General features: G+C 36.9%; 1 protein-coding gene across 3 annotated transcripts in view; it reads left to right on the top strand.

Annotated features, from left to right (window-relative positions):
* The window catches only part of RBMS3 (RNA binding motif single stranded interacting protein 3), a 706597-nt gene that overhangs the window by 208266 nt on the left and 480655 nt on the right, over positions 1–17676 (top strand). For all 3 annotated transcript variants that reach the window (XM_065753689.1, XM_065753691.1, XM_065753690.1), the window contains one exon: positions 3004–3177. In XM_065753689.1, coding sequence (XP_065609761.1) covers positions 3004–3177 — 174 coding nt within the window. The remainder of the gene's footprint in view (positions 1–3003; positions 3178–17676) is intronic.

The raw sequence follows: 17676 nt of genomic DNA, 5'->3' as shown, positions 1-17676 counted from the left end.
GGATGTGGGGAAAAGTGGTAACTTATCTTGGAGTAATCACTGGAGCTGAGGGGGGAATGAATGTATTCTCAAATGCTGAATCAACCTTGTTTGCCATAAAACTGTCCAGTTTTTGGCGAGTTGATGTTTGCTAGATGTTAGATACTCGTGAAGTTGCTCTTTCACTCCTCTCCTCTAAAAGGTGGGGGAGAAAATAAAGTGGAAGAGCTCCTGGGCTGAGATAAATCCAGGGAGATCACTCACCAGTTACCAACGTATAAAACAGAATTAACTTCGGGAAAATTAATTTAGTCCATTGCCAAGTGGTGAGAAACAAAAGCAAATTCAAGCAGTACTTCATCCCAGACCTAGTTTTGCTTGTGACTGCTCATGTTGCCTCTGCACAGGTTCTCTCCACAAGTTGTGTTCCTTTAGGGTACCTCATCTGGCATAGATCCTCCTGGCTTGGAGATACACAGCTCCTCTGATGTTGACTGTATGGTGAGAGGGTACAAGAGCAGAAACTTGTCTCTGCATCCATATGTAGCACAAGAGGTTGATCTGTGCCTCATGCATGGGGTTGGAGACAGGAATGTGTTTGGTGTGGCACATGAGTACAGTTGAACATCTGAACAACCCGGTGAATAACAATCACCACAGCTAATGTGTACCTTCATATCTCATCACCCAGTGGTATTTTCACTGGTTCATACAACAGAGATGTATCAGAAATAATAGGAAGAAGCAGTGCTATTGTCCAGATACAGTATTCATCCAGGGGTACACTTCTCAAGAGGAGTTAATAAGCAGCAATACTTGAATACCTTATGTATATAAAGGGGAGAAACATACGTGTAGCAGAACATTGACTAAAACTCTGCTTGATCTGTCCAAGACAAAACCTAGCCCTCATCTCTGATGTAGAAGCAAGTCTGCCAGGACCCAGAAAGAGAGATTTGTCTTTGAGAAGTGATCTGAAAGATAAGTAGAACGTCAAAGGAAAGAAAATACAGTTTCTGCTCCTTGGGGAAAGAGGGTAAAAGGGGAAGAAAGAAAAGAAAAGAAAAAACCCACCACATTAAAACCCTTCTTTTTTTTTTTTCCTCTAGCTGCAGCCATAGTCTCTTTCCTTTGATATATCATGATATAAATTCATACAAAAAGATTTATTTCAAATAAGCCCCTTTAACTATAGGGGCAGAATTTTTTTTTTTTCATAAAGCCTTTTGTAAGAACAAAGTAACCACTTGTCACACACAGTGACTAATGAGAGTTTAGTGTGGATTTTAGTGCTCATTCATACGCTTTGTGTTCATCTAGTCATAAGTTAAATCTTTAGAAATCACACCACAGGAATCCTTCACTTAGGGATGGGGGCGGGAGGCGAATCTGTCCAGATATTGAGAACTGTTGAGCGGAAACTGCTCTTTTCAGGCTTCCTAATCGGCAGTACAGGAAATAAACACATGCAGGAAGTCATTTGGCCTTTTCTTGAACTTCAAGTTTATACAGCAGTTGATATCTGAAGCAAACTTTGTGTACTTAAGCTTTTGAAAATTAAATAAAACAAATTTGGCATGTTCAGCAAATGCCAATGTGGCATCTGCTGTTGTAGTTTCTACAACCAGCTCATCTAAACATAGTATAAAAGATGGAAGGATTATAGATTTATATATATAAATGAAATATACATACATAATATAATATGTATATATATGTCAAATGTGTCCTTAAATCCTTTTTTTAGGTATTCTCTCGTCTTATTTCCTTCCACTTCAATAATCCTATCCCAGAGAAACTGAGCTGAAGCAGTGAAGTGAAACTGAAAGTCGTTCTTATTTACAAAGCTACTATCTCTGTTTCTCCATCAGACTCTTCTTCTCATTTATCTCGTTATCACTCAGGGCTAAGAATAGACTTGTGCTGTGTAAAACACCTTGTTCAATAGTGACCCATATTGATATACGGTTCATGCTACGTACACCTCATAGAAAAGCTGTCTTTGAAAGGAGGATAAAAACAAATTGAGCCTCATTCTTGAACATAGATAGTGAAATTGATAGCATCAATTTATTAACAGGAACATTAGCAAGGATTTCTGAGAAATATTATTTGTGTTCATAAAGCTTTCACTGTAATATTACTGAGGTCACGGTGAGCTTAAAAACAACAGTTTTGGGGCTATAATAGTTAGAAATGATTGGTGTAAATTTGCATGTGATATTGAGAACACCTTTGCCAAGGGAAAAAAAAAAAGAAAAACAACAGTTCAAACACACAGATTGAATGAGAATATCAAGAAAAATACATCTTTACATCTTTGAAAATCAACATAAATATCTGCTAGAGTGCATTTACTTTGAATACATCTTCTGTTTTTATTTGATAATTGATTATTTTTTCCTACAGTAATTAACTGTCCTTTCAGTACAAATATTAACAGGGTTTGTTTGTTTGTTGTTGGCTGTTTGCTGTTGTTGTTAGGCTTTTGTTTGTCACAAAAGGAGGAGTAGAAGCTGAAAAATTCTGATAAAATAAAGCAAAATCAGAGAAAGCAAGAAGAATGTAAGTGATGACATACATAGCCTGGGATATTTTCAATGGAAGTTACTAAGTTAACTTAAAAATAAATAATAAAATCTGATTTTTTGTTGTTATTTTGTTTTGCAAATTACATAAATCAAAAGTGCTATGAAGTTGAGATAATTACGTATATGTAGTTAGTGGTAGTTTTGTAAAGATTTGATCTTTCCTACCTACCAGATAGAATTCCTGATGTTTTGCATGACATCTAAATATTGACCCCAAATTGTCATTTTCCATGAAATAGCCTTTGCTGATTACCTGTTTCACCGATATCTTTGATGGAATTGAACTTTTGTTTTTCTCCATTTCTTACAGAAGTAATAAGTCTATTCCAGACTATGTAGCAGTATTTATACACAGAATGTTGACAAGTAGCTGCATTGTTCATATTCGAGCTTAAAAGTTATTTTTACTTTGCATTTCTCTCTTTTTTGATAGTCCAGCACCACAGTGAGAACGTACCAAAACAGTAAATCAAGAGTGACCATGAGCCCTGGCTTTAGCAACCAGTGGAATAGCAGCCAACCTGCTTGGAATACATACACCTTCCCGAGAGCAAGCTTGCACTACCAGTCCCATGCTAGCTACACCTACTGTGCTGGACATCCTACTGTAAGTAATGAACTTTTTTTGCATTTACCTGAATGAGCTGTATGACTTTCTGGGAGCTGGAGGTGCTCAGAGGCTGATGGTTCAGAATGCTCTGCCAGGAATCCTGTCCTATGGCAGTCAGGACAGCCCTTATGTACTAACCATAACTGTGGAAAATATTAGAATTGAGTCTAAAGCATAAACAGATGTGAAGGTTTGATGGTTCAATAATAATACATGTAGTTCTGTACATTTAGCAAGCCCTCTTCTTGTACAAATGTATTCTGGTATGCCATGGTTTCATTGTCAGAGATGTGGGCTGGAAAAAGGTATTATTAATGGCTTCGTTTTTTGTTTCTAGTGAGTCTGTTAGATTACTGAATTCTTCTGTTTTTCAGAGATTTTAAATTGTATGGATGAGTCAGTGAAGGAGGGCAACTCATCAGTAGATTTGTTAGTATTTGCTACTTTATCATTAACATGATAAGCAGTGAACGTGCAAGCTTGCTGCTAGGTGAAAAATACTGGTTCTCTGTAATTAGCATGAACTGGTGGCCAAAAAGAATGAGAAAAAGGGATCTCACTGTTGTGTTTTTTAATTTGACAACCACAAAAGAGCCACAGCTGAAAGTTGGTGGTGGTTTTTGTCATATTTGTGTAGCAAACTGCTGTAGTAGAGCCCTTTGGTTCTTTTAGTTCCTGTTTTTGAAAGACTTGACTTAACTGGAGAAGACTTCACTAGTGTAAGCATTCTTCCCTTTTTACTCTCTACTCTTTCTGTTTTAATATTTGGATTTGAACTTAGTTTTGGATATTGTTAGAGCTTCTTAAAGGTATGCTATCTTAACATCCTGACATGTGTATGTACTGAAGCTATAGAGAATTTGTAGGAAAGTAGGGGAAAGAACAGCTTTTACTCTAGATGGGAAAACATGTAAAGCAATCTTGCTGCAGAGTCCATGTGACTTGATTTAGTTCTGCTACCTTACCTACCAACAGACTTCTGGCCAGAAGTTTGGGCTAGGAAATGTCTGAAATATTAACATGATAATTGAAATAAAGGAGAAGAATACATTTGTAAAGTCTTACCCATTTTCTGAGCTGATGAGATGTCGGAGTGAATTAAACACTTCGATGGACTCTGCTGTTTGTTTAATTCCATTATGATGTCATTGAAAAAGATAGAAACAATTGTGAAGGGAAAGACAGTAGACAGCATCAGAAGAGCATATTTTCCTGGTTTAGAATAATGCCCCAAAAGAGTCCCTGTATAGCTTAATTTAAGATAATGAACTGTGAGTATTCAGTTCTTTGCCTGTTCCATAACTTTGACAATTTAAAATAAACACTACTCTCAATGTGAGTCAATACTAAACCAGGTATGTTCAACCCATCAAGCAGTCTAGCCCTGGACACACACACATCACTCAGCAATAATCAGATCATCACTCCCAGACAATTCCTCTTTATTCAGTGCAGCCCAGCCAAGCCTAAAGGTTGGGCATCCATGTACTAAACAAAAGAGTTTACAAGAATAATGCTATACTTCTCATAATATTGTTTTCAAATGGAGACATCTTTGTATCCTTACGAAGTGAAATGTCAGGACACTGAAGCTTCTTCCAGGATAATTCCACAGTTCCTCTTTTAGTTTCCTCTTCTAGAACATTGTATGGACTAGAGTTGGTGGTAAGTGGAATCACTTTACTTGTACAATATTTGTTTTATTGAGCACCTTAGTATGTAATCATTGGGAGTAATATTTCAAACTGAAAGTCAGTGTATACAATCACTGGTAATTAGAGATTTCATAATACCCAGAGTTGCATAAATCTGTATTCAGGTGAGAAAAGTCAAAAGCAAGTAGATGAGTACAAGGTAAATAACTGAAATTTTCAATTTATCCTGCCCTCAGTGTTCACAAGTTCAACAGGTTAGAAGACTTGGCACACTTCTTGGCTATTGCTCATCGGTGGGTGCTACTCAGTAGGGGACTGAACTGGCAGGAAGATGCTGTAGCAAGTTAGCTGCCACTGCACTGCCTACCACTGCAGTCCTTTATCCATACCTTTTTCACTTCTCTATTCTCACATTATTGAGGCTAGAAGTGGGACCAAGTAAGACACACCAGCAAACTCAGATCCTCCCTCCTCCAGCATCAAGTGGAGGTCAAGTTTCCAAAAGAAAGCACTGCTCTAATAATTGCTTGAATATCTGTAGCAATGTATCTGCTAAAATTAGAATCAGTCTGGTTCCTGTTTCCAGTTAAGATGTGTTTAATCTGGGCTTATATGGCAAATTAAAACAATAAAAGTTGGATATGGAGAAGCTCCTTTATTCACAAATCTTCCCAGTGTAACATGCTCAACTGGATATCTGCTATACTTCAGAGGATTTTATTTGCCCTCATCTGACACACGTTCACTGGAACAAGATGTAGGTTTTACTGCTGTATGAAACTGTTTCTGCAAAACCTCCCACATGGAGCATGTCTGAAGATCCTTGTAGTTTCTTGATGCTTTGGAGGCTAACAAACTTATGAGCGCTTTGCAAGTTCAAGGCAGACAAATGTCAGGGAGTTGGATGTGGCTTTGAAGAACCTAAAGATATTAGTCCCTGGAGAGAGAATCAAGAGAAAAGCCTTGGATTTCTCTACTGTTTGGAGACAAGCTGTGGGAGACAAGAAAAGACTCATGTTAATTGGGCCAAATCTATCTCAGAAAAAATCCTTGAATCCATTTTTTTCTAAATGAAAGAAAAAATATCATACAAAGTGCAGTGTTAAGACATCCTTACCACTCAGGCTGATCCTAAGAAATACATCTGAGCTAAAGGCAGTGTTAGTTTGTTTCATTTAGACAGTACTGCACCTCTCTTCCATAGCAAGGCGATTGTTTATTAAAAGTAGTCTTTCTATCCTAGGAAAGACAAGAACAGGAAGTTTGTTTAAACATTGTATGTTTTCAGCTCTTGGAATTATCTAAGGAAACAAACAAAAAAAAAGACTGCAAATCATCACAGTCAAAAGTGCACTGCAGTTTTCGAACAAACAAGAAGATGCTAACTTCTCCTAGCTATACTGGGAGGAAGGATATCCTGTAGGATCTGTGTATAGTAATATGAGTAATAATGTGAAAGATGGTCCTTACAAATTATATAACTACCTTTTTTTTATACTGAGGGCTACAAATTCATCTGGCATTCACATGTGTAGGTTTGCAGCCAGAAAAATACAGCATGTAGTGCTCAGAATAGGAGGAGACACATAGCTATCTAACATGCTTTTGTACTGAATTTTCTTCCGATGAGGAAGATGAAAGAAGATACTAAAAAAAATCAAAATATTTCATATTATCTCAACTGGGCAAGATAACTACAGTCCTTTGACCACATTTACATCCATGTTTTTTCCAGTATCAAAGACTCAATTAATTTGCTTTCTCCGCATTTTACCAGGACAATAGGATTTCAATTCAGCGAATTAACTCTGGAAAATGACTGCTTAGATAAACTGCTGTTGTTTTAAAGAAATGCATATGTAAAGTCAGCAAACAAAACAGATACAACAGCAAGACCTGGTCTGCTTTAGATTATTTTGGTTGAAACTGGAAGGGAGTCATTTTGTCTTGAATATTCATGTAGCAGGGACAACTGTCTGCCACACTAATGGAAAAGTCAGACTACTTATGAAGGAATTTGTCATCATAGGTTCATAGTTACATTAGGTTGGAAAGGACCTACAAGATCATCTAGTCCAACCATCCTCCTATCACCATCCCTACCCACTGAACTACTAAATCAAGTCCCTTAGCAACATGATATTCTCTAGTGAAGCACCTAGTACCATTGCAGACTGAGTTACTCTGCAGGTTTTGAAATCTTTTTCGGAGGTCCATGGGACAATGAATTAGTACTAACGTGTATTAATTTCTTCTTTAGTTTGTGTATGTCTGTAGCATGTGTGGAGCTGTTGCATTCTTTATCTAGATATGCAACTTGGCATATATAAGACTTTCCACTAGAATCTATTCTGAACTCTAACAGGATTTGTTCATGCTCCACTAGATCAGTGACAGCCTTCAAAGCATGATTGGTTAAATCTGTAAAGTTATTATTTGGAGCTCTACAGATAATGTTTACAAGCTGTTACATCTGAGATGTCATATGTGGATCAGACAGTCAGTTTGCTTAGCAGTACTGCTGTCCCTGTTCCAATACTCTATCCCTAGACATCTTTCTGCTAACTTCTTTAAATGTGTGATTGCTTCTGAAATTATACTGTTAGTGGGAATGTGTAAAGCAGAATTAAAAAAAAAAAGGTGTCACAGAGCTCTCTGAAATGCTATTGGCCTTCTTTCACTCACTTTTCCAAGCCCTGTTAGGATATCAGCTTCTCAGCCTTATGAATCTGAAGACCCAGTAGAAGGAGCTATGGTTCCCTTTACACATTCATACTGACATTCCTTGGCCACACAATGCTTGGCTAAAATTCCTGCATAATTATATAGGAAGGTTTTAAATGTAGGGTTGGTGTTGATTGTTGATCTGTGATCCTGTTATATGAAATTCAAGCTTAATAAGGGAACACATTCTTTTGAAGAAGCGTAATATTGTTTTCGATATCAGTTTTAAAGCCCAGAAATGAGACTAGCAGAAGTAATAAACTGATATGTGTCAAATTCATATGATAGACCATAAATTATGTGACCATATTGAAGAAAATTTCCTTAAATCCAGGGAATGTTCAATACATATAGCCTAAGTGTCCTATTGAAAATAGGCCTTTATTGCTCTAGAAATATGTTAAACAGATCAACACTCCATTTATTTTATTTAATATAAAGATCTTTCTACTCAATAATTTTGTTGTGCCTCTTTTTAGAGAGTGAGATAGTAAAGAGTTAAATGCTTATGAAGTTTAATACTGACAGCTACCTTTCACTGATTTCCAAGATATCTATTTAAACAGAAGCTGTCACTTACTGATCTGGCTTGAGCCTCCTGCCTGATTCATTTTGTAGTGTCACGAACAGTGGATTGTGGATTTGTGGCATAGAGCAAGTTTGATTAGAGATGAAGACAGTTCCTTTTACACATGCACATCCTCATAATCAGTAATGATGAGAAAAGGAATAAATAGTACAGTAGGTATAAGTTGGAAATGTCTCTCTAAGAACCTCTCAATTTAAGTTCTGAATTCTTGGTTTTCTCTGTCTTTAGCTTTAACCCTTTCTTAATGTCCAGGGTCTTTCATGTGAAACTGATCTCTACCATTCTTTAGCCAGTATTTCTTTGATGCTACCATCCATTGTCAATCAAAATTATATTAAAATAAAAGGGTGGAAGGATAGAGGAACTGGTCCAGAGGAATGCACACTGTTGAAAGAGCACTGAGCAAAATGTATGTAACATGACACATTTTGCTCATGCAATTATAGTGCACAAAGTGTAAAGGATGTATTTTGATCCCCTAAAGACAGTGATCACCTTATGGAGCACCGTCATGCTCCAGCTACAGAAGGACATCAGTTAATCTAGGGAAAGATGGAATGTAGGCTGAAGAAGAGGAGAAAGGGAGTTCCCAACCAGAAGAAATAAATGGTTTACCACCAGAAGCTGTTTATTGGAATTTCTCATATGTTCTAGTATGTCACCTGTGAAATACTGCAAGAAAGAAGGGAGAAAATGAAAGAGGCAGTTATTCAAGTGAGAATAAGAATAACAGAACCACAGAACTGTAGGGGTTGGAAGGGACCTCCAAAGATCATCGAGTCCAATCCCCCTGCAAAAGCAGCTCCCTAGCCCAGGTTGCACAGGTAGGTGTCCAGGTGGGTCTTGAACATCTCCAGAGAAGGAGACTCCACCACCTCTCTGTGCAGCCTGTGCCAGTGCTCCATCACCTGTGCTGTGAAGAAGTTCCTACATACATTTGTGCAGAACTTCCTGTGCATCAGTTTGTGACTCGTCCTATCACCACACACTGCTGAGAAGAGTCCAGCCTCGTCCCTTTGCCTCCCACTCCTTAGATATTTATAAACGTGGATCAGATCCCCTCTGAGACTTCTTTTCTCAAGGCTGAACAGACCCAGATCTCTCAGTCTTTCCTCAAAAGGGAGGTGCTCCACACTGTTTATCACCTTTGTAAGCCCTCTGCTGGACTACAAGGAGATCTCTGTCTTTTTTGTACCGGGGAGCCCAGGACTGGACACAGTACTCCAGGTGAGGCCTCACCAGGGCAGAGAAAGGGGAACATCTCTCTTTTAGGGTGTCAACTGTGGTACTGTGTGAAAAGGTGTGCCAGGTAAGAGGAAAAGAAATGAGGAATATTTTTAACTGACAAGATGCGATAGCTATCAGGTGCAATGAGTAGCTTGGTGAGCAAGTGCAAATCCATATGCTAACTGCTGACATAAAATATTTATTCTGTTTATCTATTACCTCCATCTTCAGGAACAGAGCCTGAAAAACATGAACTTATTAGGCCGCAAACATAAAACACATTTTCAGTGTGGCTCGGCTTCTTTGGGGAAGAGGGGGTGGAAATTTCAAACCCCCAAACAAATATGTCTCTTAATTTACTTTTCTCACCATCTGTGCTTACTTATAGCTGTGGCAAGTGGTACCAGTGACTTGTGAGATTGCTTTCAATGCTTCCTCTTTAGGCCAGCTTTTCAAAGCAGCAATCACATGCAGTTAATTCCGATCAGATCAGCTTATCAGCTCAATTCATTGTAGTGCTTTCATAATCATTCGTGTGTGACAGCCCATTAAAACTTGGCCAGGCCTTTAAAAAAAAAAAAAGGCAAAATCCACAAATGTGTTTCACATTCAGCCTTTGAGGTATACAACATATTTGGTATGTGTATTAACCTTCAAAATTCAACTTCTGTGAAGGGTTGTAGTGAAAAGTCTCAGGTATTCTAGGTCTTTAGCCAAGGTAATTTACAGTATTTTACCATGAAGAGTAGCTTTATTTGAATGTATATATGATGCTATGGTAATTGTGTTAAATGCTGCTTATGTCTCTGATTGGCTCCTACAAAGGTACAGTGAGACCTGCCAGGCTTAGAGGGCAAATGTGGGCCTAGAAATACTACTGCCCGTGGGCTGACCAAGTGAGGCCCTTCTTCCTGGAGAGCTCTCGCTGATGGCAGTTTTGGTTTGAATTTGGTTAACCTGGTCATATGTGGTAGGGCCTCTCAGGACAGGAAGCACTGATAAGAAAAAGCATTTCAAAGGACTTGCAAGAAGTGTTTTTCAAAAAATCTGGGGAAATAGGGAAGTACATCCTAAATTTAAGTTTGGAGCTGTTTAGTTTTTGGACTCTGGTTTCCTATTCAAGAACATTTTAAAATTGCTCTTTTCTCGTATCCACTACTCATTTACATATCACACATACTATCATTATGCATCTTGTTATTCTTTCTCAACAGATTAATTAAAGAATGTTAAGGATTCATAAATATTGGCAGTTTTAATAGACATAACTTGTACATTAAGAGAGAAAAATCACTTTTTCTACAAACAGATTCAGGATAGATAAAACTTTGTTGTTTTTTTTCCAAACTAGCAGTACTGAAAAATTGAGAAAAAGAGCCTTCATATATAGCACATGTACTTATTTTCGATTAGTAAGATTTATTTGTGGAAAGTCTGAATTCTTCAGTATGACCAAAGATATATACAAATATATACTTATAACATTAGTGAAGAATGCACTGCTGAAGTTTCACACCACTTCTTAGTGCTAGTAAGGTCAGCTGCTCTGAAGATGGGAACTTTTTGTTTACAAGCATACTCTACAGGAATTTTCTTGCTGATTCCACACTTTTTTCTTCTATACTAAACAAGCAGATACATGCAGAAAAAAAACGTTTTTTTTTTTAATAGGCTTGAAAAATACAAAACAGATGCCGTCTTTTTTCTTTCTTTCAAAAGATGGAAGAAAATTCCCTAAATTTAGAGTGTGAGATAGACTTGTAGGAGGCAGTAAATACAGATCTCAGTAAATGTCTATAATTTACAGCTACACATCTATATATATCTACCTATACAAATGTCTACATGTATTTGTGTCTGCATTCATATATGTGTGTGTCTGTCTGTAAATGTATAAATGTGCTGCAAATGTTTGGTTTGGTTTCTGTTTTAATTTAGCAAATAGGAGGTCTGTGGTTCTAATTGCAGCTTCTCCTTTACATTTTCAGTGAGCCAGACAGGTTGTCTTTAGGATTTGTTAGTAAAGGTGATGAGTTCCTCCGGGCTCCAGAGAAAATCCTGGTATTAGAGCTCAAGAATAGATGCTACAAACTGTCAACCTGTCACATGTTTTGGAGACACCTGACACTGTTAGAAAGATTGATTATTTCAAAAGGCCAGCAACTGTGTTGCTTTTATTTTAAATAATTAACGTGCTCAGGAGACTTTCCTGTTGTATTGCAGAACCCAAGGGTGAACGTTTTTGGACTAGTCTGAACAAATACCACTTCAAATAATTTTGCTGATGGTGTCTTTCTCTTCTTTCTTTATTTTAATTGGGGGTATTGATTTAATACAAAACCATTATGTTAAATAAAGGCATAGGGGATGGAATTTTTTTCTTCTGCACTTACACCTGCTTCCTTTAGCATATAAGAGGTTTTGTTTACACCAAATGGTAAGCAAATGGGATGATATTCAAAAGTGATTTCTATTTACAAAGGGAGCTAGAAGAAAAATAAATGTACCTGGGATATTCATTTGTCAAAATGGAAATTTTCTTTTCATGAAATTTCATGTTTTTTGGTGTTTTTTTTTTTTTTCCTGGGACCAATTTAAAATATTATTGTCTTACTGGAAGCCCAAGTGCTGGCTGAGGGTCATTTGTCCCTTTCTGTTTTTTATCGTATGCTCCATCAACAAGGTAGGGCATTGTGGAGGATATGTGATCTAAAAAAGATCAAGGTCCTAGAGTTCCTCCAACATCCACTATGAATTCATTATGAATTTTAATTTTTGTGATTTATGTTGAAATGTTTGCTGTTGCTTTTTCTAGCCATGTTTTGTTTAAGGAAAAGAAATAAAAAAAGGCAAAAGAAAAAACATACCTTGGGAGAGAAGGTGATCTGTGTTTCTGTCTTGGGCCTCATTGGCAGTCACTTGCGTACTTCTGACTTGTTTCAAGATGGAGGTTACTGTGAGAGGGCTTACGATTTACTGGGGAAACTGAAAGCTTTGTATGGGTGATATTCTCAAAGGAGACATTGAGGGAAGGTATTTTTTGAGAAGGTGAAACAGAAATCCTCAGGAAATGGGGATTTTTTTTTTCTGCTGCTCATGAAACAACTCATCATGGTGCTGTGTTGACTTTATCCTGGATAACTCTGTTGACCTCAGAGTTGTACTAACATACTGTAAAAGATGATGCCTCTCACAAAGCATGTGATGAAGTAAATCAAAAACAGGAAAGAAAGCAGGAGCGCTGAGAGAAAGAATGACAATAGACTTTGGTCTACTTGAATTCCAGGTTGGTGCCTTATTTATCAAACTAGGCTGAATATCCGTGTCTCTCCAAGTATAACTAGACTAAGTTTTATTTTGTTAAGTAAAATTACTGAAGACTGTGACTTCCAGATTAAAGCTCTGTGTATTCACTTACTTTCAGTAACTAAATTCAGTTTCAGTGTCTCCTGTGTCAGATTCTTATCAAAAATATTCAACACTGACATTTGTGCTTCTGGGGAAAAAAATCATGTTCCCTGCAGAGCATTCCCACAAGGCATTACCCCTTTATTTCCTTGGTTGGTTTCCTTTTATATGGATGGGGTCATAATATTTTATTATTTTTTTCAGTGGTGCTCCTCTCTGTAGTTTCAAGATGAACTATCTTTAGCTTCCATGAGCAGCAGAATATTTTCCATTTGGTCTTTTCGTTCCATGGAAATGCCTACCTAACTTGATTATACAGCCAGCTTCCATGCAGGAATAAAGGACAGAAAGAGCCTGGAAGTATCACAAAGACCTTTATGGAGACTTCCTATAATATTGCCACCTTTCACACTTTCATCTCTTTGAGCAACAGGCCTTTGGCATGATCAGGTGCTAGGAATCTCCTGGCACCAGAGGCAAATGGCCTGTCCTTCTGTCCTGGTAACATTTCTTTCCTTGGTTGCCTTCCAGCATGACTGTGATGAAACCAGAGCTACTGCTGATGTCTTTGCCAGGCCCTTGCAGTCAGTAAGAGCAAAACCTGACCTTTCTGTGCAGCATGGTCAAAAAGAGTGAGAAGGTTGTCAGGAGCTATAGGCTGTGGTCTGTTCTAGCATATTCACTTATTCTCTTTTCTACATCCTGTTATTCCATTTCTGTGTGGACCTGGAAAAGCCCTATATCTTTATTTTTTCCACATCTTAATTTTTTCTTTGTTCTCTTGTACCATGTAAATGAGAGACAAACACTTAGATGTGCAGCTGACTTTTTTTTTTTTTTGTATTGTCAGTGATTGATTTTAAAAGTAGCCTTTTTAAAACCCCTAGCCAGAACCTCAATTTTTGCTTTATTAGGGTAGTCTTTCTTCAATTGAAAGATTCTATTTCTTCAGTAACTACACAAGTAGAAATCCTCAGGTTGTATACAGCTAGATGAAAGGTTGGATTGAGTTGTTTTCATATCAAATTATAAAGTGATTTTCTTTTTTAAATCTTTCTTTCCATTTGGCTGCTACTTAATGTCTTCTGTCTTCTTAAGGAGGACAGGTGCAAGTATTCACTTCTGAGTCCTGGGAAAGAAACTGTAATTCAGAACGGTCACTGAGAAAGGAATGTAATTCACTGTCCCACATTGCATGTGGGTCAAACACGCATGAACTGTGAAAGCTCTAGCGTCATCATAAAGCACATACGGTGAACAATACTTGATACCAAATCTGATTGTTTATCTTAGTACTTAATTTGGAAGTTAAGAAGTAGAGGAATTAATTATAAATTGAAGCTTGATAGAATTGTCTTTTCAGTCTCTTACAAATAAAATCATTTGCCACTGCTACATGTGGAAAAGGATTGTTGAAAGTTCTCTGATTTCTAAGATCTACATTGGAATGTAGTTTTTAAAGCAGTTTCAATTTTAAAGTAGTTTCAATCATTATTGAGATTCTTTTTAAATCCTCAGTGAAAATGAGGGACAAGATTTCAAGAATATAGCACAGAATTTTGTTCTGAAGAGAGGAATTTCTCAACCTTTCCTTAATGTACTCCCATGCCCACCACTGAGTTAAGTTGCTCTGACTACATAGAGACTTCAGTCCAGAGTGAATACATTTAATAGATTAATGATGGGAGAAATTTGTTTACAGAACAAATTTCATCTGTAGTCACTTACAACTGCAGAGCTGCTTGAGAATTGCACAGAATGAACAGATTTCATTGAAAGGTATTTAGTCTTGAGACCTTTTTTCTCAACAGTGGAGAAAATAAGTCAGATTATGGATTAGGCTCATAGTGACTGAATCTTTTAATTGCAGTCCCTATTTTTATTTACTATATGTTTATCACTTAGACCATTCTGGGAGAAGCTTATCAGGTTTGCTTATATCCTAAAGACGTGTTTCCGCAGAACTTTGAGTAGAAGAATGTTTTCAACTTCACAGCTAGAGAATTCAGATACTCATTTCCCTTCTTTGTTGAAATAAAATAATTTTATCATCAAATCTTTTCCTCCCCTTAAATACAAAACAATCGTATGTAGAATAGATAACTTGCTTTTAAGGCACTAAGATATTCATAGTGTTTAATTTTTTCCTCCCTACACATGATCCAGCAGAGGGTGTCTGAAACAGATGTTTGGGCATTTTGATTTTTCTGAAATGTGAAATGGAGTAATTTTATGATCCTCCTTTTTGTCCTCTTTCATCACACCAGAGAAGTTAACATAAGGTTATAAAAAGGCAATGGAAAGCAGACAAAGCATTCATTTTGTTGATCTTGCAGCCAAGTATTGTGCAATAGGCAAACCGAATATGGAAAGTATATCTGCTTATAGTAAGATGTGTAATTCCCATCAGAGAGAGTACAGTCTGCTGTGCAAATCTAAAAAAATGTTCAGAATCTGGGAATAAACAGCTATGTTCCTCTTCCAAGACTAAGTGTACCACATGACAAACATTTTGTTTCTCTTGAAATGCTACTGAAGTAGAAAAAAAAATCACATAATATTAATAAAAGAAAGTCAAGCGTGTCAGTGCATTTGTGGAGAACTTGTATGGTTTTGTTAGTAACTGCTTTTTAAAAGGCAACCAGCATTGAAATCTTGTTAACAGGATGAAAATAAATGAATTATTTGAAGGACTACCTCTTATTTTAACATATTACTCTAAGATGCTTAGTTTGAGCAAACTCTTTTGCTAATCGTCTTAATAACAGTATGGTGAATTGTGTGGTGATTGTCTGTCTGGGTGGAGTATCTTGTATGATATATATATTTGAAGGGAGAAATAAGAGGAAAAATTTTGCTTTCCTTACTGCTGTGAGGAAATCCACACATATAAAAATGCCAGTTGAGTGGTTTTTTTTCTTTTGTGTCTTGGCTTTTTAATTAATTAATTATTTATTTATTTATTTTTGAGTAACAGTTTTGTCTATGCACAATGTGTCAAATATAAAGAACAAGGAGAAAACTAAACAGTAATTGTAATCTGTTAGCAAAAAATGAACTTAGATTGTTACCTGGAAATTTCTTAAGGAATTTTGTTTTCACTCTGTTTAAGTATTTCTTAAAGCAAAATAAAAACAAACAACATAGATGCCATTCTAGATACAGGATTTTTTTTCCTTGACTGTATATATTATAAAAGTTGCAAGTCTGGAGGAATAAAAACATCTAATTTCTGACACTCTAAATGGAAATACTTTGTTCCAATCTGAATGAAAGTGCATTAAATATAATTCAGAAGCAGATGTAAATAGTGCTAGTGATGTCAAAGGAATGAGTTCTTGGTCCAAAGGGGAAACTGTGGAGAAATTTAAGAGCTGTCTTGTGCAGATTATGTAGCTGGAAGCAAAAGCCTTTGCACAATACTTGATTTTAGTGAAGAAGGGAAGCTTCTTCAGCAGAGTGCTTGTTACAGTATTGTCCGACAATTCTTGTGGTATCAGCAGATCTGCAGCTGCATGTGAGGCTCCTTGCTGGTATTTCAGAGATCATATTGCAGCTTGCAGTCTGAAGAATGGATGTTGTGTACCAGCATGCAGAAAGTCTCCCATAGATATTTTAGTTTTGCTTTTCCCTCTTAAAGACAAACAAACAAAAAAAAAAAAAGGATATATGTAATATGTAGAAAATGGCATTGGTTGAGTTCTCAGATGATCAGGGGTGATGAAGTCCCACTTAAACATCCAAGATGTTCTTGTTTGTAGTCATTGATGGTCTGATTAGCAGAAGTAGCTGGAGGGTGTTTGACTCAGACATTGACTTCTGTTGTATATTTGTCTGTATTATCTATTGCACTGATACACTGAGAAGAGAATGGTTCCTGTGGCAAATTTGCCCTCTTTTCGACTCAGCCATGTTGCTTCAGTTACATATATGTGCTGTTTTGTTCTGTTCCTTTCTGGCTTTTCTTGAGATCAAGAGAGAAGGGAAAATACTTTCTTGCATGAGGTAAGACTTGTTTGTTGTTTTTTCACAATTTTCTTTCCTTTTGTTCTTTTGCAAGTGAAGGGAATCTCCCACATACTTGTGGGGATTTTAAGAAAATAATCTTTTAATGTGAAATATTTATGTTCTCATTAAGGGGTGAACGCAACATTGATTTCCTCTACCTTCTCCCAAAATCTAATTGCAAACTGTGGTGGCTGGAGATAAGTCTGCTCACTGGCTTTAATGGCATTTTAGTAGTTTAATTAGGCTTTGTGTTTAAGGTGTTTCATGAGAAGAAAAGTGCTTCTCAACACTTTGGTTAAAAAGGCAGGGTGAAACAGCAGCCGTAAGGGCACTTTCCCATGTACTTGAGCATGATTAAATGTAGCAGGGGGTTCTTCCTTCACTGAGTAAATTACCTTTGTCCCACGTGTATATTGATATAAACTTTAAACATTTGGCTTTTCGATGTATCTCAGACTTGTTTCTTTCACTGCTCAGGGTCAAAAAGAAATTCATGAGTCCTGGCAGAAAATCTCTTTTGAAGTGTAAGGAATAGGTATCCAGTTTCACAGATAAACAGAAGATCATAATTGTCAGATTCTTCATGTTTACATTTAAACAACGCACACAGCAAGTCAAGGAATCTTTTCACCAGCTCTGTCTTTGTAATTTGGAAGCTATGCCGCTTCTCTCATATGTATTGAGTCCCTCAAAAATAATCTGCCTCACTGTGTGGTTTGTTTCAACCTGCAGCAGTGATTCAAAAGTGTTGGGTTGGAGTTTTTGTTACTATGCTAGAAATCAAGAGATCTGAGCCTCCAAGAAACTTTACCTGACATTGCCAGATGCTACAGACATGACTGTCACATCAGAGTTCCACAGGGTTTTAATAGGAAGAGTGTGCAT

This window comes from Cyrtonyx montezumae, unplaced genomic scaffold, assembly GCF_038088225.1.
Source record: "Cyrtonyx montezumae isolate F1298 unplaced genomic scaffold, pur_monq_1.0 scaffold_8, whole genome shotgun sequence".
Taxonomy (NCBI): domain Eukaryota; kingdom Metazoa; phylum Chordata; class Aves; order Galliformes; family Odontophoridae; genus Cyrtonyx; species Cyrtonyx montezumae.
This window is presented reverse-complemented; position numbering and strand designations above follow the sequence as displayed.